Source organism: Conger conger, chromosome 18, assembly GCF_963514075.1.
Source record: "Conger conger chromosome 18, fConCon1.1, whole genome shotgun sequence".
Lineage (NCBI taxonomy): Eukaryota > Metazoa > Chordata > Actinopteri > Anguilliformes > Congridae > Conger > Conger conger.
The window spans coordinates 22,548,333-22,573,332 of NC_083777.1; the positions used below are offsets into that span (position 1 = coordinate 22,548,333).

The 25,000-nt window shown below is 50.5% G+C and overlaps 1 protein-coding gene across 18 annotated transcripts in view; it reads right to left on the reverse strand.

The window, feature by feature from the left end:
- The window catches only part of camk2g2 (calcium/calmodulin-dependent protein kinase (CaM kinase) II gamma 2), an 83,925-nt gene that overhangs the window by 16,986 nt on the left and 41,939 nt on the right, over nt 1–25,000 (reverse strand). For 2 of the 18 annotated variants that reach the window (XM_061227645.1, XM_061227663.1), the window contains exons 5-18: nt 24,263–24,328; nt 21,725–21,797; nt 19,267–19,369; nt 18,180–18,263; nt 18,005–18,099; nt 15,790–15,912; nt 15,297–15,380; nt 14,703–14,745; nt 13,709–13,768; nt 10,169–10,209; nt 4,158–4,238; nt 1,946–1,990; nt 1,325–1,379; nt 1–41 (exon numbers count right to left, since the gene is read on the reverse strand). The exon at nt 1–41 is cut by the window's left edge and continues 61 nt beyond it. In XM_061227645.1, the coding sequence (XP_061083629.1) occupies nt 1–41; nt 1,325–1,379; nt 1,946–1,990; nt 4,158–4,238; nt 10,169–10,209; nt 13,709–13,768; nt 14,703–14,745; nt 15,297–15,380; nt 15,790–15,912; nt 18,005–18,099; nt 18,180–18,263; nt 19,267–19,369; nt 21,725–21,797; nt 24,263–24,328 (994 nt within the window). Of the gene's footprint in view, nt 42–1,324; nt 1,380–1,945; nt 1,991–4,157; nt 4,239–8,492; nt 8,526–10,168; nt 10,210–13,708; nt 13,769–14,702; nt 14,746–15,296; nt 15,381–15,789; nt 15,913–18,004; nt 18,100–18,179; nt 18,264–19,266; nt 19,370–21,724; nt 21,798–24,262; nt 24,329–25,000 lie in introns of all 18 variants that reach the window. The other 16 variants (XM_061227646.1, XM_061227647.1, XM_061227648.1 and 13 more) reach the window with 16 other exon arrangements.

The following is a 25,000-nucleotide window of genomic DNA, read 5'->3' on the forward strand; positions in this document are numbered from 1 at the left end:
GCTGGCCACGGCACTGTCGCTGCTAACCCCGCTGGCGGAAGCTGCCGCCGCCATCGAACCCGGGGGCCAGAGAGAGACACAGCGGGGCGCCAGAGAGAGACACAGCGGGGGGCCAGAGAGAAACACATCGGGGCTGAGACACAGGACGCCCACCATCTGCCCGTCACCCAAAACCCTCACCCCTAACCCTAACCCCGCTCTCGCTTCCGCAGGGAACCCCCGGATATCAGCCCCCAAACCCCGACAGCCGATCACAGAGCTCCGTCTGTGATACGCATGAGCAGCGAGAGGGCACGGCTCCCCTCTGTTGATGGTGAGGCAGAACGAGCTCTGGCGGAGGAACCGTCAAAACACATACAGTCACACCTGTTAAAGCAGACAGGACATCCTGCCTTGCACAAGCTTTCTAGGAACCACACACACACACTCACACACACACACACACACACACACACACACACACACACACACACACACACGCTCACACACAGACACACACACAGACACACACACAGTTACACTGCGGACACACCTTCATTCTACCCTGGCTCAGAGAAACGCACACACACTACACACAAGTGCAAAGCATGGCTTACGCACCACGCTGTAAGAACACACCCTCTGACACAGCAAGCTCTCTTCTCCTTTTCCCTCTTTCTCTCTCTTCATCTCCCCCACTCTCATTAAAGTGTGTTGTAAAGTACTCAAAGACACATTATATTAGACTCCTTCGGTGAGATTGACATTTCAAACGTCTTCCAGAGTAAAAAAAAAACAAAAAAACAAAAAAAAACTGTTGGTCTCCCTCTCTCAGGGAAAGTCCCCATAACCGACTGCAGCAAAGCGCTAAGCGTCTAAAGTCAAAGTCATAGCTTTCGCAAACCCTGGCTAAGCCAGCGCAGCACCGACGGATTTCGGCACTAGATTTCACTTCGCCGGAGAACCTCGCGTACCCCCCCCGCGCCCCCCTCCCGCTGCCACAGCCGGCTCCCGTACACAAGAGCCGCTCTGTCGCCGACGTCGGGCCTGCCGCCTCGGTCCACGCAGCAGCCGGGCGGCTGTCACTCCGCGACGTGTCACAGCTGGCAGGCGAAAGGCCCCTCTAACGAGCACAGCTGCGGCGCGGCCTAATAAGAGGCAGCCGAACAGCTGGGCGATGATCGCCTCGACCCCGTATCTCGCACTCAGACACATTTTAAAGGTACGTCGCCGTTTCCGAACATCCGCCGCTACCCCCGCGCAGCGTCTACGCGTCCCCGTGCGCGGAGCGGCCACGAGCCGAACCCGAAAGGCATGCGTAGAAATGAGAAGGGTTGATCTGTACCTTTCCTACCTTTCATATCCTCCTCTTCTGTGGTGTTACAGCTCTCTGTGGACCCCTGTGGAAAGAGGGAGAGAGAGAGAGAGAGAAAGAGAGAGAGAGGGGAGAGGGAGAGAAGGAGAGAGGGAGAGAGAGAGACAGATGGGCAAGAATGGACAGAGAGAGAGAGTGAGAGAGACAGATGGGCAAGGGCAGTAGAGACAGGGAAGGAGGGAAACAGACAGAGAGCGATAGAGAGATAGAGAGATGGGCAAGGGGGGGTAGAGAGAGGGAAAAGAGATACAAAGGGAGACAGAGGGAGGGGTATGAGCCATCAGGTGACACAGTCTAGCGTAGCATTACGGAGCAGAAGGCCACACAGGTGCTACAGCGTCCTACACAAACCAGCGGGTGAAGCTCAGAGGTGACCACACCCATCACCCGTAACACAGCTCCACTGATGGAGAAACGAGCAGCACAGCCCAAACGCCAATCGCACGTTCAGACCTGCATTCGCCCACACAGGCTGGGAGATTATTCTGAAGGATAACTGTACAGGAAGGGGTGGGGGTGACTGTGTGCCCCCGCCTAGCCCTCTCGTTGTCCTGGTGACTGTTTGACGGGCAGGACAGCGTAGTGGCTTACCTTGATGCCATCAGCTGGGTTGTGCACGACTGTGGTCTGTGGTTCCTAAGGGGAGGCAGGAGAGAGTTTAACATGCGGGGACGGACAGAGGGATCGAGGGGTGGGACACACACACACACACACACACACATACTCACACACTCTCACACGGACACATATACACACGCACACGCACAGACACAGACACATACACATACACAACACAGACACACGCAATCATACACAGACACACTCGCACGCAAAGCCTGCTTGTACACACACACACACACACACACACACACAGAGCCCAGGAGCACACACCACAGGCCCGGATGGGAGGGGGGGGGGGGGGGCAACAAGGACTTGTGAGGCAAATTAATGGTAAGGGTTCAGAACATGGGGTTATGGGATTGTGTCATGGATCTGAGGAGATTTCAGCCAGACCGGACGACCTCTAATATGCACTGAGAGGAGGAGGAGGAGGAGGACTACAGTGGGGGAGAAACAAGGGCCACGGGGTGGGGGGAGGGGGGAGGAGAGTTAGGGGTTTGGGTGGGGCTGGAGGGGGTCATAAGGGTGGTGTGTTCTACTCCTAAGTTCACAAACCCCATCCAATCCAGACACTGCAAACACACGCTGTCGTCACGGAAACACCCTCACAAGCGTCAAACCTGCTCCCAGCACTGCGTCACAGCCACAATGTACTTCACCTGGCACCCCCAAAACCCCTCAATCCACCCCGCCCCGCCACCCACCATGTCACGAACAGACAAGAAGCTGTTTCTCTGGAGTACACCACACACAACTCACACACACACACACACACACAAAGATGCAGTCCCAACATCTCCAGGCCATTCGCCTGTCTGTTTTCTATTTTAGGGGTGTCCTTCCTCTAAACACACACAAGCAAGTCCACCCACAAGTGTCACCACTCCTTTCTAAATCTGACACTGTGCTTTTAAAAAAATTGCTTCAGTCGCATGTTTCCCATCGGCCAGAACAGTTTTTCTGGGCGATGAAGGACGTTGTCAGTCGTGAATAGAAAATAGAAGTTTCTGACAACGTGGCAATGGGGAATTCAAAGCCAAATTTATTTTGGTGTCACTTATAAAGAGTAAGCCTATCCCTACACTTAACCTTGAGGGCATCCTGGCTCCAATACTGTCCTCTCTCCCTCTCTATGTCTCTCTTTATCCCTCTCTTTCTCTCCCTCTCCCTGCCTCCCTCCCTCCCTCCCTCTCTCTCTCTCGGCCCACGGACGCTGCTGCACCGCGCGCGGTTAAGTGTCCGTTTGATGAATCGTGTTTTACACGCCCGAGGCAGGAAAGTCACCTAGACGTACTGCCCAGTAAACGCCGCTCTGGCTGTTGTTGAGAGGCGGTTGGGCCCTGGAGGTTTTCTGTTCTTAAATGGCTGTGTGACTGCAAAGCTCTCAGCACCATCAATCTCTGGGTTCTCCTTTATACAGAGGGACTGCATCTTCATCGCAATTGGAATATATCTGTTTCCTGACCAATCTGGCTCCAGTTTTACCTCGAGACCTTGCTTGCCAAAAACCTTTCCAAAACCAAGCAGATTTTCCAGTTAAGATCTGAATGCTTTTCGATCACAACAGCCGAGGAGTTATGGACAGTATGGCACCATGGCAAACCAGAAGAATTTGGGCATTTTTCAAATCAGTAGCAGTCAAATTTAACTGAAAGAGGAGTTTTTTGTTTTTTTCTTAGATAGTTTGGCAAAAACGCATCTGGAGTATTTTGCCCAAGATAGCATTACTGATACTGTTCTGTGTTTCTATGGTTACGTGTTTTATGGTAGAATTAGCCCTCCCCACCACACATGCCTTTTAGTCCCCTGCTCTCCTCTGAATCTGGTCGCGAGCAGATGTAGCAGAACAAGTAGCCATTTTGTCCAAAACACCAGCGTTTTCCAGTTAAAAGTCTTTGAGGTCTCGGTAAAATAGGAGCCAAGCGTGGAACACAAGACGAAAAACCAGTTGCTTCAGCTACGTCATCAAAACAGCGTCAATATCACACGTTTGCAAAATGGAGGTGGAGGGTAAGGGGTGTGGGGTAAGAACAGAACGAGAGGGAGGTCAATCGGGGGGACAAACTCAATGTCAATGCGAAACCGAAGCAGAAATGAACAAGGAAAACAGAATGATGTTAAAAAAACAAAAAAACTTGAAAGAAAAAAAGCGGAAGAAAGAAAGCAAGTTTAGATGAGATACCATTGGTGCTGAGGGTGAAATGCTGCTGTCTTTGGTGCTGGTGCTGCTTATTACACTGTTTTTACTGTTGTTTGTCTGCGGCTGGGCGACAACAAAAAAAGGGGGGGGAAAAAAGAAAAGAAACAAAAGAAAAGAAAATGATTTTTCTCTTCGGTTAGCGCAGAACAGAGGCCTGGACGGGCCTAGTGCCCGGCCCGGTCTGGAAGCCGGATGTGCAGGTCCCCGAATACCCCCACACACCCCCTCCCAATCCGCAGGCTAAATGACTCAATGTCCCAGCATCCTTCCAGGGGGCCATGTTTCTCCCTTCCTGCTCCTGTAAAGGACGCCTGTGGACTTGGGGAGGGCACAAAAGGGGGTCCAGAGACCTGCCATCTCGACTCCCAGAGTTAGGTGTAGGCCAGGGGCTGCCCAACTGTCACTTTCAACAAACTCCAACGGAATACAGACGCCTGCGTGCGTGTGTGCGTTTGCAGATGTGTGAGTGTGTGTGTGTGTGTGTACGTGTCCCTGCGTGTGTGTGTGTGTGTGTACAGCGCATGCAGAGGTTTGTGAGTTTGCATTTGGGTGTGCTCACGTGTGTGTGTGTGTGTGTGTGATTGAATGTGTACAGTCATTCTAAGCTCAATTTAAATACAAATCACTGTTACCCATGTTTTGGTAGGTTCTCCCTGGTGACCCTGGCACTTGTCCACTAACATTCCTGAAATATTAAGTGATGTTCTGTCTTTTGACTCAACCCCTGTGGCCTATTTCAGGGTAACAGCTTGGAGCGCCTTTGTGTTAGTGTGTCCACCTACGAGTACTAATGTCTTCCCCCATTGGCTTCTACAGTCCTAAAAATACTTTAAGAAGATAATACACAAAGCAATAACAGGTCTGAATATAAACACAGATCAAAACATGCATTGTTAAAAGCTCTACACATTCCGAGTAAATGAGAGGACCCTCCTGTCCTCGATTCTGTACCTGTTGGGCCAGAAGCCCCAGGCAGCGCCACCTAGTGGCATGGAATCAGAGTCTGCAGGTACACCCCAGGTCCGCAGACCGCCTCCTAACAAAGGCGACTGCAGAGCTGTCTTGCACAGCTGAAGGAGGGCCCCAAGTTTTTAACCCACAAACACGATTAGAACGTTCTGGGAACGTTCTAATGCTGATGTAACATTCTAACGATGATCACTACTGGTAACTGAAAGCAATGGAGTTCCAGAACATTCCACAAAAACCTACCCTCCAAAGGGTTAAAGACACAGATTTCCTATCATCTACTGACCTGTGCATGCAGTGAATTCTCATGATATGCAAAGGGTTTTTCATTTAGTTCTAATACCCTTCTTCCTAGCGTTCAGGGGTTTCGTTTCGATTAATCCTGTTCATGTGTCACATTTTCCACAGAATCCTTCCAGGACTGATTTAGTGACCGATGGAGAGGCCACGGAGGCGGCGATTAATCTCGCCGTACGGAACGTCACCGTAAACAGCGCAGAAATACGAAGTTAATTTGTCATTTACCCGACAGCGTTTACCTCGGTGCGCTTCAAACGGTGGCGCGGTGCGTTGTTTACGACCTCAGAACCGCAGAGCTACCAGGGATAATGAGAGGGAAGAGAAGAGAAACAGCCCCTGCGTCTCGGGGAGAAAAACGGGCCTTGAAGGGGAGCGTTTAAGGGAGGAACAGGAGGGGGAACGCGGAGCCGCGGTCCTTTATTGCGGCTACATTAGACGGGGGATCCTCCGGGCGTGTGGCGGGGAGCGCGGGAGAGTAAATGCGTCGGGCCCGAGAGGATTTACAACGCGCAATTAAACATTAATATCGCCCGCAGGAGCCGCGTAAATCGCGGGAATCGAAAGAGGCTTCCCGGGCAGGAGCGGTCGGGGATGAACACCCTCCCGCCCCGACCGACACAAACACACACACACACACACACACACACACACCAAACAGGGGTCCCGGGGCTCCACAAAGGCAGGAGAGTCCCGCCGGGCCTACCGCCAGGTCCCCCGTTTTACCCCCAGAGCCCCAGGAGAGAGAAGAAGAGGGCCCAGGGAAACCACGACGACCGTAGCCACACCAACGGCGGCTCTGTGCCTCTCCGATCACAGAAGAGAGCCGAGCCGCAGCCCTCTGGACGCGCTTCTGTTACAGTCCGGTTCGGTTCCTAATGTCCGATTAATGTGGTCTCGTCTTTAACTGTGAAAGTGAGAACAAGCTCCGCTACAAGTCACCCCCGCGGGACAGGCTCCTGAGCACTTAAAAAGACTCCCTCCTGTTCACGATGAACAGCCGTCCCCTAGAATTACACTCTGGAAGACTCAAGTAACCTCAATCTGGCAAACAGGCACACATATTTTACATGTAGCCAAAAAAATATCAGTAAGATATTCTCTATTTATACTTCAGGTTACTTATGTACAATCTGAACTATGAGATATTTTTTAATTGTCCTATGACTAATACAGAGAAGGTTATGTCAAATACCAGCAACATGACTGTAAAAGAAAAACTCGGTGCTTGGTAGACTGTTCTTCTGGTAAACGACATAAACATTGATGAAGCACCACAGCTCCCCCTATAGGCAGGTTGCTGCTGGAGGACTGTGCCAGCTTCTTATTGTGGCTCTGTACTCTTGCTACAGAAGCAAAACAGCGTTTCCTCTCCAGACTCTTTTAATAGTTCAAAAACAGGGCGAAACAAAACCTTAAAGCCTAATGCCACTGGCCCCATTGGCTTTGGACACTGCTTTACGGTTTATCTGGACGTGGGAGGCGCTACAGTGGGTCCGAAGGCCAGAAAGGAGGGGGCAGGGTGGAGACTAAGGGATCGGGACAGTGAGGGACAGGGTGTAGGGGAGTCCGGGTGGGATTTGGAGATGGATCCTCTGCGGGGAATGAAGCACATGCAATCTCTGGGAACACGCCGTCCGGAACGACCTCGGCCTCAAGTCCGAAACGACTTCAACCTAGAGACAGAAACGACCTCAGCCTAGAGACCGAAACAACTGCAACCTAAAGCTCCGGGAGGAAAGGAGAGAGCGCGACCTCAGGCGTGAATTCTTCACCGAAGTCGCACACAGCTAAACGGCACCATTTTCCCCATTTCCCCTGACTGATGCATCTGAATTTGTCGCTAACAAATCTTGGCAGGAAACCAAGATCAGCGGGGGAAAAAAAAAAAACTGCAAAAAAAATAAAATAAAAATAAGGCTTATTGTTAAATTCAAATAAAGTGAGTGTTGATTAAATAAATCCTCAAATCGAAGGAGAGAGTAATGGAAGTAAACAAAAACAGCGCAGCACCCCTCCTCTGTCGCTAGGCCAAGCCCCGCCATCTCGAGTCCGCCCTGCCGTCGCTATGGAAACGAGAATCACCTGACGCTGAGAGTCTCCAGGAAGAGAGGCTTGCTCACGTCCACGGAACCGTCAAGTTTCAGAAAAGGGAACGTTTTTAACCGTTTCCCTTTCTCAGAGGGTAAATCAGCGTTGTTTCCAGGGCTCTACGGGGACTTTTCCCCCCCAAGTTGACTAATTTAGGAGCACAATAATACAGCCCAATTAGTAGAGGTGCTTCGAAATGATTTCTCCAGCAAGCAGACATCAATGTTCTGGACCAAGTGCTCCTAAAATGGGAGCACTGAAGAGCCCGGGCTGTTCCCCCATTCGACCTGACGAAAGATGAAGTAGCACCAGCCCTCTGGGTCTCCCCTCGCTGGGCTCTGAGCTGGGTTCTGAATGGATGAAAGCGATGCTCTGGTTTGGCTCCTGGAAATGGTGGAGTACGAAGTGGTGGCTTAGTCTCGGGCTCAACGGGAGAGGAGGAAGAGGAGGAGGAAGAGCTCCGGAGGGGTTGGGGCGGGGTGAGGGTGCGGGCTCATGGGTAGGGGAGGGGTGGTCCGGGGGAGGGGGCGGGGGGGGGGGGGGGGGGCGGGGAGCTGGGCGGGACAGGGCCAGGCTGACACAGGGACAGAGGGACTTGGCCTAGCGGTTGCTCAAAGGTTGATGAGTGACAGGAAGTTTAGGAAGCGGCGAGGCCTTCGTCATGGTCATGTGACTGAATGGGACGGCGAGCAGGGGAGGGGGGTGGTGCGGATGCTCGTGCACGTGGCTGCGTGTGCATGTGATGGCATCGGGAGGTGGGGTGGGGTGGGGTGGGGGTGGGGGTAATGTCTGATGGACCCAAGAGACCTGATGGAATTCTAACAAAACACCCCAAACCCCCAACGGCGCTCCTCATCTCACTGAGAGAGAGAGAGAGAGAGAGAGAAAGAGAGAAAGAGAGACAGAGAGAGAGAGTGATAGAGAGAGTGATAGACAGAAAAGACACCGAACATATCTCACCATTAAATAAACACTGGAGCTGGACTTCCGTTTCTGAACAGATCAAAACAGGAAGGAAGAGGGAAGCGGGAAACCATAAGAGGGGGAAAAAACGAAAGAAAAAAGAAAAGCTGGGGGTTAGAGGGTCTCGTAAAAACTTCCACATGAACGCTGAAAGGGACAAATGTGGATCAGGCAGAAAGGTAAGCGGTTCCTTTGAAAAAAGAAAGAAAAAAGCGTTCTTTACTTTCTTAAATAATGTACTTTGTGTTCGTATCCCTGAAAAAGGTTAAAGCAAAAGATTTAGGAAAGCAAGAACTGTTACCGTAAGCTTCCCTGGCTACATACAGTAGTGTTGTGCGGAGAGACGGTTTCTCCCGGCGTGCCTGTGTATATGTTTGGCCAGAACATGAACACAAAGTGAGCTTAAAACAAAATGGAAAAGCACTGACTGAGCTAAACTCAGATCCCTGTCACAGTACGCCAAGGCTGAGAACCGAGGAGGGACCGGAAAAGAGTGGGCGATCCGACGCTGTTAGCGTTAGCACTGAGGCTAACGCAGCCCGCTGCGGACAGCTGGAGTTTGTCGAGACACTAGGAAGTGACATTTAAGCCCTGGTCAATCACGACTATTCACTGCATGCACTGGGTCGTCTTAAACTGGTCCGAAAAAAAGAAAAGATTGCTTACACCTGCGTTTTCTAATAAAAGTGACAGTGAATAATTGTAACGTATTGGAAAATGTAAACCTCTCCCAACCCTCATTGCTAAACACAGAGAACCATGATTTCACCTTGACACCCTCACCTCTGAACTCTCACCTCTGAACCCTGACCCCTCACATTGGAGGACTGAGCAGCTCAATGAAAAAGGGCTGTGGGTGGGGCTGTGCTGTGTGCAGGGCTACCCCAACTGCATTGATCTGAACGGCTTACGATGAGGAATACATGTGTGCTATGGGACTATGGAGGCTATGAAATAATTATGCCTTTTTCAATTCTGCTTGCACCAAGACATGCCGCTCCTGCAGAAACCGGCTCCTAGGAATGGCCCACAGGCAGTACGTAACAAAGGCAGTAATCATGGTTTCAGAAAATTAAGGAATAATTTGCATAAACTTCCATGTACACATGCAATGTAAGAAGCAACTTCTGTAATTGCTGGCTGAGTCTTTTGATGGATCTCTAGCTGAGTAGAACAGTCTATTGTGGTATAAGTTCTTGTTCCACTCTAACATGGTCAACTCTGGGATTAAACACACAGGCATACACATGCACGCATACAAACAAGCAAGGTCTCCAGCCTTAGCTCCATCCGAGACATAATTAACGTGGACTCTGTCTATCAGAACTGGGTTAAACACATCCTTCCCACAGGAGAAAAAACAAGTCTCAAAATCCTGGTCCTCAGAGGGAAACCACCTGCCTTATAATGCAGTTAAACCACAGCACCAACAACGTGGCATTAACACGATTTACTCCACAACATCAAACGATGATTCACAGCAAGGTGAGAGAATGGTATGTCCACTCCCCTGAGTAAGCCCAGACAGCTATCAGCCCCACTATCCTGCCAGATCGATCCTGGGCACCCAGGTTTAACCAGGGAACATTTCCCCCAAAAACGTACCAAGAGCCCTACAGTAACCAAAGAGGAGAGATTAAGAGCAACACAAATCATCTTTACAGTGCTCTTACCTTCACTCCGTCCGACTTTTTGTTTAGTAAACTTTTGCATGCTGTAAGACAAAACGGAGAAGGCAGTCAGAAAAGCAATTAGAAAACATTCATGAGACGATCAGTCATTTCTCAGCTTGGCGATCTATGCAGAAGACCAATTTCGCAAACGTTGATGCCCTGAAAAGCATCTTTAGCATCTGTTGAACGAGAAGAAGACTTCCTGGAAGAGCAAGTTAAGAAAACATTTTTGATGCAGATTACATTGGCATGGCAATACCAAAAGCTGACGTGCTTGTAAACACAGTGAGGAGAACAGGGCTCCTTCGCTCCAGTTAGAATGGACATGGTCATGTGAACTTTATGTAACCTCCTTTAACTCTTAAAACTGGGGCTCTTTCCATCATTAGGTTTTCACCTCCTATCATCTTGTTGTTTGCCTGACCTGGAAATCAATTGAGGTCCACCATATTTAAAGAAATTCTAACTTGTTAAATTTTCCTTCTAAGAGCTAGAAGCCAAAGTTGGGAGGCTCCCGAAGTTTTCTTGAGCAGGAAAACATGAGCACATCCTTTGCGGAAATATTCTTTTTGGAATGCGTGACGTATACATGATCAACCTGTGGATCTTCCTCTCCCAAATCTGTAACTGACATGGCTTCAAACTGACGTTTCAAGGAGAGAGGAGATTCCATTTGCCTAATTCAGGCTCTCTCGACTCCCCTGTCTTCACCTCCTTTTCTTGCCTCCCCCAACGGATGGAGCGAGGAGCAGGAAAAGGAGCAGGCACAGGAAGGAGGATGGAAAATACATCACTGGAAAGAGCCCCAGGTAAAGAAACACAGGAAGAGCTACACAATCCCAGAATCTGCAACCAAACTCATGGGGAAAAGCAGGGAGATACTGGAGTCTTCACTTCCCTTCACACCGGTGTTTTAGGGGCCTTGTGTTTCTCCCATTTGGTCAGTGACTTGCTCATTTAACAAATGCTGAAAAAATTATATTTGAGGGTTAATTATGAAACTGACCAAAAAAGTGCGTCCCAGACAGCACCTCATTAGGCCTGTGTTCCATACACTCATGCACACACGCACACACCACACAAGCAAACACTAAAACAGATAACAGTTTTTTTACAGTTTCAAAATGTCTTCCAGTTCTCTTACCTTCCATTGAAAAAAAGAAAAGAAAAGAGTGGCAAGAAAAAAGGCAGGACGAAAAAGATCAACACGTTCAGCGTAAAAAGACGGTAAAAATGCAGGCAAAAAGTCACTGTGGGGCTCCAGGCTGCTGGTGCATGCGGCAGGTTAGAATGAGGTGGAAGGTGGCTCGCGGGTTATCAAAGGCTGGTCATGCAAAATTTTCCACAGCAAACTACAAATCCCAGAATGCAACTCTTTTGCAATTCAACTAGGGGAGGCAACCTGCAGTGTGGCTTTAAGACTGGGCTGGACCCTAGGCTTGCCCATCATTTGGTCTGATATTCACCCAATGGCAATTACGGTAAAAAAGTGTGTTAGTGCTACTCCAGAAATCAGAAACATGAAGAGGGTAAAAAAAACAAAAAAAAAACTTACATGCAAAGTGTCTTATTGAAGGAGAGACCTAGCACCTTAATTATTATTGATGGGAAATGTATTGTGATGATTGTTGAAAGAGGTGAATAAAAGCAAGAGCTTCTGCATCATTCCTAGGCAGGATAACATGGGTCTAGACAATCACCAGCACAGGTTTCCAGGGATCTCCTACGAATGGTCAAGCAATTTTTTGATATGAGGAACGGGTTCATCTGAGAAGATGTATTTAATGCACGGCTGTGTAATAGCTGTGAATAACATGTATTAAGAAGTAATAACTGTCTATAACAGCAATGCCACGAGGACTAAGAAAGGTAGAAACTATGGCTGTCACCATGAATGCCCCTGTCGGGCATCTTAGAGGCTGCCTCACAGGAAATACCAGGGCGGCGAGACAACCACCACTCTGGGCCAATCTAGGGTTACCATCTGTAAACGTCTGTGAGCTCAAGATAACAAATTGAGACAGGATGTCAGATACGGAGCCAAAAAATGTCTAAAACGGGTCCTTCAGACGGGCAGAGAAGTAAGCAGTGGCAGAGTTTACAAGCCAGAGTAAAATCTTTTTTTTTTCTTTTTCGTCCACTGGGATTACCGCTCCGTGCCCAGATTGGGGCTTGTGGGAACCTGAGGTCCATTTTGCATCCCACTGGCCTCTTCCGTTACTGACTGCTACTTCTAGAGCCCAGGGATGACTCAGGGGTGGAGTTAACCCACAATTCAGTGGGGTGAGTTCGACTTCCCCCCACCTCCCCACCTCACACCAACGCAACCAAAGGAGACCAATCCCGCCTACAACTCCCATCAGGCACCACACAGTGAGTCCTCAGAGGTGGAAGTCTAGCTCGCGCCCCGGTCAGCCACCGAAGCCTCCTCTCAAGTTGTTGATGACATCACAGAACCCCCTCCCCCTCCCCAAAAACACTGACAGTCCACTGGCAGGCAAGAATGGAAACCAAAATGCATTGGACCACATGCAGACTCATCATGCATGCTGATTGGCTGAGATGGCTGACATCACCAACATATTAAAATGGATGCAGTGGTGGGGATGATCCTCCTGTGTCTTTTATGAGTGAGAAAATTTGAGGGACGGCAAAAAATAGATTCGCTTTTGATTTCCTCAAAGGGGAGGGGGGGTTAGAAGATTTGTCATTAGTAAAGGTTATGGGTACTGAGTTGACTGAGTAAAAATGAGTCGACTGAATAAAAAAAAGCAAACTTTACATTAAGGGAAATAAAAGATTCAAAATGTTCTTAGAATAGAAAAAGCTGAAAGTGCTGCACACGTATGTCACCACAGAAGTGCACGCGTGAGGAACGCGTTAAGGGACCGACTCCAGGCAGGCAGGGCCATTTAGCACTCAGTGACTGAGGAGCGGGCTGATCTACAGACACCATGTTTTGATTAAAATGGCTGTGAAGAGGGCACCTTCCACGCCTTCATTCCCTGTAGGACCAGCTGTATAATCGTGTCTGGCCGAGTTTACAGACAGGCGACCTTTGCATCCCGGAATATATTAGCTGAAATTCAGAGCTGGATCTCCAGACCTCATTTCCGTAAATTCCACCATTTGGTAATAGCTTTCATCCATTTTAAAGCCCTTAAGTTTTTTAGTTTTTTTACGATTACTTTCTTATTCTGTGGTATCTTAATCAAACTGGAAGCATGAGATCTAAGTGAACCATATGTAGTGGTCATTGATTCTGTGATAACTTGCTATGTTTTTTGAGTACAGTTGTGCGAGTGCTTTAGGACACTGACAGGGCTGTTTTTGGACCCTGAACGTCGCCCGGGTCTCCCCAGGGGGGGCAGCGCTACACCGAATCGGGCCCGTGGTGTGACGGGAGTGCGTGTGAGATGGGGCGTGCGTTCGGGGGGAGGGGGGCCGTATGGATGGATGCCGACTCTGCTGGGGCGTGCGCGTGCGTGATCGCGGGGTGGGGGGTCTCCTCCCAGACGGCATGCTGGCTGGGTGACGTACCTTCCTGCGCCATCGCGGCAGTACTGGTGGTGGCGGCAGGGCTGGTGTGCTGCCGGCCCACTATTGGACAGAGAGGCGTTGAGTTGGGAGGAGCCGGCCAAAAGTAAAAACCCCCACGACCTCACTGAAGCAGCCCCGGCAACAACTTCCTGTTCAGACACCTTGGGCAGCCCACAAGAACTTCCTGTTCAGAGACACCTTCCTTGTGCAGCCACACAAGAACTTCCTGTTCAGAGACACCTTCCTTGTGCAGCCACACAAGAACTTCCTGTTGACATGGCTAGCTCCCCTGACCCCGCCACCCTTCCATTCTGACATCACAATGGAAGGTCAGAAGGCGGGGCGAAGCCACTAAATGACTTACCATCGCTGAGGCCAGTCAGTGTAAACTGTAGCTTTTCACTTTGCAGTGTTGCCTCATTAGATCCACACAAGATGTGTCCACACAGACACGGTCACTACCAGTGTGCTTAATATCTCTAAACACAGCACAACTCATCACAGACACCACTGGAGAAAATACAAATGCAAAAGGACACGTACAGTGCTATGCTGTCAGCAGGTCACACAACGCCAAACTGAAGCAGAACTAGACTTTTTCTTGTCCATTTCCCCTCACACACTGACTGGCAGGCTCAGAAACATAGGTCTGTGCCATAAAGAAAAATCTGAGACACTTTCCATACAAACAGTCTGAACTAAACACACACACACCGTGCTGAGAAGTCTTCAGCCCACTTTTTCTTTGCGAAAACTCTACCCCAGCATATCGTAAAAGAGGTTTGTGTCAGCCAACTAGTGTTGTTGGAATACAGCTTAATATGCATCAAGGTTACCAGTAGCCAAGGCTACCATGTTTGTTTGTGTGTTTTGTTTTTTACAGTGTGAATATTGAACACAACCCTCAGGCAGTCACACGGGGGTTTGGCACAGGTTTGTGCCTCAACAGTCCCACAACATTGTGGTAACACCAGTATTTCAGCCCACTGCTCACCTGAGAAGTTTCTGGATACCAGCATGGTCGTGAGGATGGCTCCCTGGGGGTGAGAGAGAGGAAAAAATCTATTTTAACCTGTGCCAAACCCATCTGGCATGCTGATTTATGCATGTTCTTATCCTGCCATAGTCATAAAAAGAAAACAAGGAAAATTAATGCCTCGGTTTAATCTGGAGGGCTCTGAAGCAGACAAATCATTCTGACTGATGGGGCAGATTCCTTGCGACACTGATATCCACTGCGTGGAACAGGGACCACGCCACACAGACTATGACCAGGAGCAAGAGCGTCATAGCCTTGCAGAATTTAAACTCTATTCTTAGGAACACTCAAGAACTCAGATCCAATGGATACAAATGTAGTAGCCGGAAAATAAATTAAAATAATGAATGTTGTGCTGTACTGTATAGAAATGTACTTGTACTACTACTGCAACTGCTAAAAAAAGATAGAAAGAACAAGCACCTATGTGCTGCTGTGATAGTGTGGACAGGAGAGTTGTGTGTGGGTTCATGGGAGTGCTAACAGACGAACAGACGGACAGACAGAGAGCGAGAGAGAGTGAGAAGGGAGGTAGGTGAGAAGACCCACCTTCAGTTTTCTCCGGGCGTTGAACTTGCGCAGACACTCCACAGTCTCTTGGCGGTGCATCATGGATGCCACAGTGGAACGTTGCTTCACAGAAAAAGAGAGAGAGAGAAATATCATGAGGACCACAGATATATACACATTATACAGTGCTGAGGACTTCTTCAGAAGTCAACAAGTCAAACATGCATCCTGAAAGCACACACTGGGGGGGGAAAGTGGACAAACTGAGAATTCATTAAAAGGCTCAAACACAGCACTGATGCCTCCAATAAAAGGTGTTTGTTTCCGCTTGTAAACAATCCAAGGTGCCTTTTAAGAAGCAGATGGAGGGATCACCGAATACGCACAGCAGACAGGGAACAGGGTGAGTCAGGATGCTAACTATTAGCACGACTTGTTATTAATACGCACGTTGCGTAACCGGCAGAAGTGTGGAAGTTTTATGCGGCTGTGTTTTAGGTGTGAGCCAGTGAACGGGCGCCCCTGTACTCACGCAGACCCACGGGTGCTTCAGGGCCTGGTCGGCGGTGATCCTCTTGGCCGGGTTGATGGTCAGCATCTGGTTGATGAGGTTCTTCGCCTCGGGGGTGACTGTGTCCCACTCGGGTGAGGGGAACTAGAGGCACACAGAGAGAGGGAGAGAGGGAGAGAGAGAGAGAGAGAGAGAGAGAGAAAGAGAGAGAGAGAGAGAGAGAGAGGGAGAGAAAGGTGCCATGAGCACACACACATGCATACACACACCCTTTCAGTCTGGCCGCTGTCACACAGAGTGCAGGTCGCTGATCGATGCCCTCTGCGGCGGATATTAATTTAATTACCGCCATGTAAGGAGCGCGGGAGCAAACCCGCGTCACAGCAGAGCCTTCTGCAACGCCGGCGGTAATGCAGCCACGCTAACGCAACCACGCTACGCTAACATGGCTGCGCTAATGCACACTAACGCAGCCACACTAACACCAGTACGCTAATGCAGCCACGCTACGCTAACATGGCTGCGCTAATGCACACTAACGCAGCCACACTAACACTAGTACGCTAATACAGCCACGCTATGCTAACGCAGCCACGCTAACACAGCGGGGACATGGGGAAACTCCAAACACGTAATCCCGCAACTTAATCAAACTTGTATTAGAATTGCGTGGCTCATTCAAACTACAAATCCAACCGAATTACAATGACCCATCTGATCTTCCCCTGGAATATGGGTTTGTACATAGTCCGCTAATATCCAATGCTTCAGTTTTTTATTTTTATGTTACAAGTTTGTCTTTTATACTTCCAGCAATTACTACTGTGTTTTGCCATAAATTGGCAAGCCCCGCTGTGCCCCTGAACGAAGACTCAAGTCTACGCCGTACTGTTCGCCTCATAATTAAAACCTCAACCTTTGATATTGTTTTCCTTACAACTTACGTGGCACCAGTAGCATACTCGCAATTAAAATGTGTCAAAAATATGTTTTTTTTTTGCTATTATTCAGAGAAACGGCTAGGTGTTATGCGAAGAACGCGTTTGCCAGGAGTAATAAAGATCTGAAATGCTGTAGGGAAGGCCCACAAATGAGCCCTCCCTGATCACGAGCCAGGACAACAAACCGTTTAATAAAAAAAAAAATACAAACAGAACCCTGTCCAAGCCTGGACGTGCCGGAATCCATCCAAATCTGCATCCGCTTGCCGTAAAATTCACTGACCTGTGCTCCATAATCAAAAGCCTGAAATTCAAGGTTTTCTAACACACAGACGCAAAATGAACAGATAATACTATCCTTTACTTGTGATGTACCATTAGGCCCAATACATCATGGATACAATGAAACTCATTCTTGCGTTCGATGCGTCCACGGGTAAACACAGGCCACGAAAAGCGTTGCATCCGTGATTCTTTTGACGCGAACGTGTCATGATGATTTATAAAAACACGCAAAACTTAATTTTGAACACTGACGCTGTCTCCAGTCCTCTTTATCTCTGTCCCACAGGCCTCTGCTGCGCCTTGTGCTTCATCTGCACTACAGAAACACACCAGGCTTACCCAGACTGGACTACAGCTCAGAACAGCAAACGTCATCTCGTCAACCGTCTCCGAGCTGTGAGTCCACTCTGGAGGATGGGGGGGGAGGGGGGTTTAATTATCCCTCAGGAGGAAACTACCCACACCCACCCCTCCCACACCTCTGACGGGTGCTCTTCCTCTCTGCAGTGTGTCGGACTGCTCAGCCGGGATCAATACTGGTGGCGCAGCGACCAATCACAGGCCAATCAATTATGAATGAGTGTACTAATCCGGCCCCTTTAGGGACTGACACACAGGGTCGGTTAAAGAGTCGACGCTGACCTCCACTTTGTTCTCTCTTGCGCCTCTAGTGGTAAACGGTTGTTACTACAGGGGATAATCACTCTAATCACAGCTAATCACAGAGGGACAGCATTGCTTGTAATGCTGCTTCTAGCAAGTAGTACTGCAATTAACAACAGTCACTGGGGTCCAGTGAGAGAGAGAGAGAACAAGAGAAAGAGAGAGAGGGGGAGAGAGACAGAGAGAGAGGGAGAGAAAGAGAGAGAGAACAAGAGAAAGAGAGAGGGAGAGAGAGGGAGAGAGAGAGGGGGAGAAAGACAGAGAGAAACAGAGAGAGAGAACAAAAGAAAGAGAGAGAGGGGGAGAGAGTGACTGAGAGAGGGAGCGAGGAAGTAACTGCCACTCACATCGTATGCCCCCGCCTTGATCTGCTGGTAGAGTTTGTGTTGGTCCTCATCCCAGAAGGGAGGGTATCCCACAAGGAGGATGTACAGGATCACTCCTGCACAGACACACAGGCGTCACCACGGGAACATGCCCACCGCTGGGGAATTCTGGGATAGGTGAGGGGCGCAGACTTACCGCAGGCCCAGATGTCCACCGGCTTGCCGTAGGGGTCTTTCCTCAGGACCTCTGGGGAGAGGTAGCCGGGGGTGCCTGCAAACCCTGTCACCGAAAAAAACACTCACGTTAAATAAACCGGACCAGACCTGGGCCCTGTTTCACAAAGCAGGATTAGTGAGTTAGCTGGATAAATGCACTGAGTAAAACCCTGTTAAATCTGGAACATGGACTAAAGTAAACAGAGCTGCTCTGGGTTTTACTCAGCAGTTATCCAGCTAACTCAGTAACCCTGTTTTGTGAAATACCACCATGGACCGATCCACACATCAGTATTACATTGAAGGAAGAGCACTAAAATGATTAATGAGATAATAACAGTGTACAGAAACAAACACTTCTTGATTTAAGAAAATCGAGTTTAAAGATCCTGTGTGTAACTGTTGAGATCAGTGGTTGCGTATGATAAAAAACGGCTAACGTTACCTTCCCCTGTACGTGTGAAGTACTAAAAAAAAAATCACACTTACACCAAGCCAAGCTTTTTCTGGTTAGCATTACACATTAAGAGTGAGTCATCATCAGGCAAAACATCACTCTGAGAACCTGCAGTTGGCACTGCAACCGACGGGAAGACACGGCTCCAACTAAGCCAATGAGGGAAGCTTCAGCTGGCACCTCGGCCAATGAGGACGCAACTTGGAACAGCCTGTTGACTTCATTCAGCAGTGCCGTAACCAGCCACATTCGATCCGTTTCCTGTACGGAAGCCTACAGCCGTAATTACCGCCGCCCTTGCGAAAAGCGGCGGTTTGGAGTGGCCCCAGCGCAAGGGCCCGGGAACAGAGTAACGAGCGGATACGGCGTTCTGGCTGCCGGGGAGAATTCAAAATAAAAGTCGGGACTCGTTCCAGGTGACATCGCACCAGCGGACCGTGTGACTGCGGTGGCGGATGAGGGAGACGGGAGGGGCCACTCAGGTGCGGGGAATAGGTGGGTGGGGATCACGGGAGCAGGCAGGGAATGCCGCTGTACTGGGAATAGTGTGTGGGGGGCAGGGGGGGGGGGGCAGGGGGTTAGGGGGTTGAGGAGGGTGGGGTGCTCTTACCGAACCATGCCTGCTGGTCACCCTGTACCTCGATGGCCAGGCCGAAGTCGGCCAGCTTCACCGCAGCCCCCTTCATCTTGCTGGCCAGGAGCAGATTCTCGGGCTGTAGACAGACGGACAGACAGACAGACGCCAAATCGATCAGTAACCACCGGTATATTAGCTCATGCACAAGAATGTCTTGTCCACATTCTTACAGCAACAAATGTTATTTGTCCAGGGCTTTTCATACATCGTGTTCAAAGCACCTAAATGTCTGTAACATCACTGATTGGCTGGAAGGAAAGGTCAGGTGACAACCGGCCCCTTACAAACTGAAAGGTCTGGGTCAGCGTGCCTGCCCTGACACCCGCGGGGTTGCGGGTTCCATGCCCGTGGCATATGTCACATCAAAGCCCACAGAACCTTCTGGAAGGTCCCACTGCGTATGATGCGCATCACCCCTGCTCGAAGCTCACAGGCTGCCTTTGGAGAAAGGCCCCACCCCCTCAGCTCAGCTCCACCCCTCTGCACTATTCTAAGCCAATGATCCACTGCGAAGGAGTTTCATGAATATGGGAGTGGTCAGCGTGAATATGATAATATGGTCGCCCCCATACACCATGGTACTGCGCTGTACTGCAGCTTAAAACACAAGGGGGCACTGAGAAATACAATTAAATAAAAGCTCCTCTTATGTCAGTCCAGCTGCTTTAAGTGCCAAGAACTTTTGTTTATATGCTATTTTTGCCCTCCTTTTCTTTGTGGGGGAATGGATGGTTTTAGCTCAGGTTAACCCAGCGTGACCTTTTTCGCAATACAACTATATTTGGCCTGAGACAGCCATGCAGTCATGGAGGAAAAAGGTCAGTCCTTCAGAAAGCCTTAATTCTGCTTGTTTCAGAGGTTTTAGGAGCAGAGTATGGCGGTGTAGGGGCAGCATATGGAGGAGGTTTAAGTGTATGGAGGTTCAGAAGCAGGGTATGGAGGCTTGGGAGCAGTGTATGGTGGTGTAGGAGCAGGGCATGGAGGTTTGGGAGCAGCGTATGCAGGTTTAGAGCAGCGTATGGAGTTTGGGATCAGCGTATGGAGGTTAGGGGGCAGTGTATGGATGTTAGGGGCAGCGTACGAAGTTTGGGATCAGCGTATGGAGTTTGGGATCAGGGTATGGAGTTTGGTATCAGGGTATGGAGTTTGGGATTAGCGTACGGAGTTTGGGATCAGTGTATGGAGGAGCCTCCTCAGCGATGAACAGAGGGACTGTATCAGGCTGTAATACTCCTCGGGGCTCTGTGCTAATACAGGGATGATGGCTGGCTCGGTTATCCTTGCAGACCGGGCCATTCCCTGGGGGCAAGCTGGGGAGGGTGACGGGGGAGGTATGAGAGGTTTGGCATCGTTACTGTGTCCCTGGGCAGGGTAGAGAGGGTTACACTGTGATCTTGGGAGTCAGCAGGCGTTGACGGGGTGGTTTGGTGGGAGGGGGGGGGGGTGAGGGGTGGATAAGGAGTAATGATGCCGTCGTGATGAATTAGAAGTGGCATAATGAGTCCCCCCCCAACCTCCACCCTCCTCTACCCAGTCCAGGCAGGGTGCAGCTGTGATGTCATGTTTATCGCCATGGCAACCCCCCCCCCCCCGTATATTTTCTTGTTAACCTACAGCTCACGGCCTGGATTGATGCCAGGCAGGTGGCATGTCCGCAGCTGGGGCGAGATTGGGCAGGGGGAGGTGGGGGGGGGGGGGGGGGGGCTGTGTGATTTGCCAGACGATTGACAGCCTCTAGAGCCCAAGTGGAAATTCACTGAAAGCGCGGAACAGCGTCGAGCTCCTCTCCATTGTGCTATAAACAGAGAGGTGCTCTCCCTGCAGATCTTACACACGCGCTGCTGCACGCGCCCAACAGAAAAGGACATTTTAGCACTTCCTTCTCGAATACGAAGGAGCCTCCTCACCCCCCCACACCCAAAGCAGACACACACACACACACACACACACACACACCCACCCCAACCCCCATCAAAGTCCATCACAAAGACACACAATCTTTCCCTCCAGTCAGGGGTGACAAAATGGTGCGATGGCTTTTCAGAAAAGACGGTGCGGTGGAAAGAATCAGGCGACATCGGCCCCTTTTTTTTAATAAATGCGTCCGTCGCTCTGAGACGGGCTCGGCCCCACGCGTAACGGAGGCCGCCGCGCGCGCCTCTTCCCCCCGCCACCGCGCCGCGGATCATCGAGCGCTCGGTACCGCAGCGCGGCGTATGTTTAATTGCAGGAGCGCTCTGAAGAGGCTCGCTGGAGCGCCTCCTCCTATCAGAAACCAATCAGCTCCTTCCCGAGGAGGCAGGAGAAAGAAGGGGGAGGGGGGAAGGGGGAGGGGGGAGGGGGGGGGGGAAGGAAGCGTGACGCAGCAAGTTGCCATGGAGACGGGGATGCAGCCTTAATCCGGGAGGTTGCCGTGGCGATGGTTACTCACCTTGAGGTCCCTGTGCACGATGTCATGCTGGTGGATGTGATTGACGCTCTCCAGGATCTGATTGATGCACTGGCTGTGGGCACAGAGACGAGGGTGTTAGCACGTTAGCACACACGGGCAGGCCAGTGCGACCCGGAGTGGCTCCAGGTGCCATCACTGATCCCCGCGCTCGCTCACTCACTCACTCACTCACTCACTCACTCACTCACTCACTCACTCACTCACTCACTCACTCACTCACTCACTCACATGCACACTCTCACGCACACACAGGTGCACTCACACACACAAATGCACACACATGCACACGCACGCACACGCACTCACACACACATGCACACGCACACTCGCACGTACACACACACTCACACACTCTTGCACACACACTCACGTACACAGATACACACACTCGCACACACACAGATGCACTCACACACACAGATGCACGCACACGCACGCACACGCACGCACACACACACACACACACACACGTAAGCCAGTACGGGAGCAGAAGAATGGGGCGAGGCTGGACATTTACAGTATGACCCCTCTGCCAAAACAAACGGTCTTGGCCGCAATGTTAGGAAGTGGTCACATGACTCATACTTTGGTGACCCAGGCAGGCAGAACCGCTGAGCACTTTCAGCCAGCAGTTCTTATTTCATCTTCCCCTCGTAAAAGCCTTTTTAAGGGCAGCGAGCGAAACCTGCGTCCGCCGCTGCTTTGACCCGAAGTTACCAGAACTTTCCACTGGATCTTATCTGCCGTCTCCACCCACAGCACCGTGACCCGCACAGGCCTGCAGGCCTCCACCGTGCCCCGTCTCCGGTTACGGTAAAGGGCATCGTGCGGCAGGTCAGGGAAGGGAAGGCATAGGGTGAGAGGGAGTTAAGCAGCTCTTCAGCTACATGGCACAAAATGGCTGCCACTCCAAGAGAAAGCCCGGGGACAGCGCAAAGGATGATGGGACAGTACCGGGGGCAAGGGCAACCAGGGTAGCCATGCCGGTTCTGCTCTCTCTGAAGCACTTGTAAACATGCCTCGGTCCTTCCATGAAGCCAAATCTATTTAATGTGACCTGCCTTTCAGAGAGGGAGGGAGGGGGGCACAGAGAGAGGTAGCAAGGGAAAGGAATTAAAAATAAAAGGGAAAACAGAAAGGGAGAAGGAGCTAGAGGAAAAATTAAGCTCTTAAAATATTCTCTGATGTTTTGCTTTCAAACGATCAGGAGGAAAAGGAGTTTTTGTGTCCAAATTTGGGCTAAATCTGCACCCTGCATTCCATTCCCAGTAAGTCTCTCACTCTATCCTTCTCTTTCTCTTTTTCCTCACTTGCTCCTTCTGTTTCTGTCTTCACAAACTCCCCCTCTCCTCACTCCGTCTCTCCTCAGTCACTTTCTCGCTTCCTCACCGTCTCTCTCTCCACTCTTCCACACTCACTCCCTTTTCTACCTCAAAACGTTTTCTGTGTATTAAAAGAACAGGGCTGAAACTAGGCCCCCGTTTCAAACTAGTTTCCCCTTCTGGAGCGTGTGAAAACAGCATGGGTTATGGACCATTTGGGCTAATGCCCACCCCCAAATTCTGCACCCTGTGCCCTGACAGGGCACGCACACACCTCTCTCACACACACACACACACACACACACACGCACACAGTGAATAATACAACAGCACTGTGAAATACAATCGCATCGGTGCCTTACCCTACAGACCTTTGCTAAGAGGTCTGGGAGGAGGTGCGGGTGTAGAGGATGAATGGGGCTGTATTTGTAGCTCACACAGGGAGAATACAGAGTACACAGACAATGGGTTGCCCTGAAGAGGACCCATGGGGTTGCCCGACACACAGCCTGATCCAAAGGTGCCAGGACCCCAGAAGAGGGGCAGGCCTTTACCACTGCCTCCCAGAGGTGCAGAAATGGCAACAAAGGTTGCTTTGTGTGGACGAACATATTGTCTCTCTCGTTTGTTCCCTATCCTCCTGGAACCCTCGCCAAGGTGACTGAAGGTATCTTCTCCATTGTGTCAGGCTGCCCTTCTCACATGCCGGGCTAAATACACACATTCATAGGCATCCCACTTTAATCAAGTTGTGTGTGTGTGTGTGTGTGTATGTGCTTCTGTCATTGGGCCTATGTATGCGTATGAATGTGTGTGAGTGTGAGTGTACACGCCTGTGTGTGCATGTGCCTGTGCATGTGCCTGTGTGTGTGCGTGCCTGCTTGTGCCTGTGTGTGTGTGTGTGTGTATGTGTGTGTGTGGCTGTGTGTGTGCGCATATGTTCATGTGTGTGTGGCTGTGTGTGTGCGCGTGTGCACCTGTGTGCATGTGTGGATGTGTGCATGTGTATGTGAGTGTGTGTGTGTGTGTGTGTGTGTGCGTGTGTGTGCGTGTGTGTGCATGTGTGTGCGCGCAGTGAGGGTGTTTCTAAGCCTATGCACACGTCCCTGTAATCGCACCAATCTCCCGCCGGTTTGACCTCCTGCGTGCAGACTGCCTCCCTGTAACCACGGCAACAGTACATTCTACTGCCCACCTTGCATCCGCCTCACTGTAGTACTCTCTGGCGACGATGTCTTCGAACAGCTCTCCGCCGGTGACACTGCGGAGAGAGAGAGAGGAAACACACACACACGCGCTCAGACGCTACGGAAAAAAACGTCCCGGGATCAGGGAGAGGAGCGGGAACGTCCGCTTACAGGGCGTCACCACCGGGGGGCAGCGCACTGAAAGATGACTCCAAAACGCTCGTTATTCTGGCTACGCTAAAGGCTATGTGTAAGTTGCTACGGATACAATGATCTACAGAATGGGAGTAATGTAAACGTAATCCGATGCTCGCCGTGTGACAGAGAGAGCTCATGTGCGGTCAGGCATCACATGACCCGAGACATAGACCAGTGGTCTCCCAGCACAGTCAGAAACCGCTACCAGGGTCATGGGAGGGTAGCAAAATGATGTTACGCACCAAGTTATTGGATATAATTCGATTTCCATCGATACTCGCACTAGCCAACGTGCAGCACTTGTTACATTGAGTGCAGGAGGTAGAGAGACGGAGTGCAGGTGGAGGCTTCTGCAGTGGAGACGCACGCCGACCTCAGACCAGGGAACGCCGCAAACGCTCAGAAAGGGAGCCACCCTGACCCTCTCTAGCATGTTTACACATCAGCCTTTCTGCGTTTGCAGCTTGTGCTTCTGGTTGCACTTGTTGCTCTTGCCACTCTCCTAGGGGAGCACTTTAGGGAATCGCTCCACCTCAATCCCTGATCTT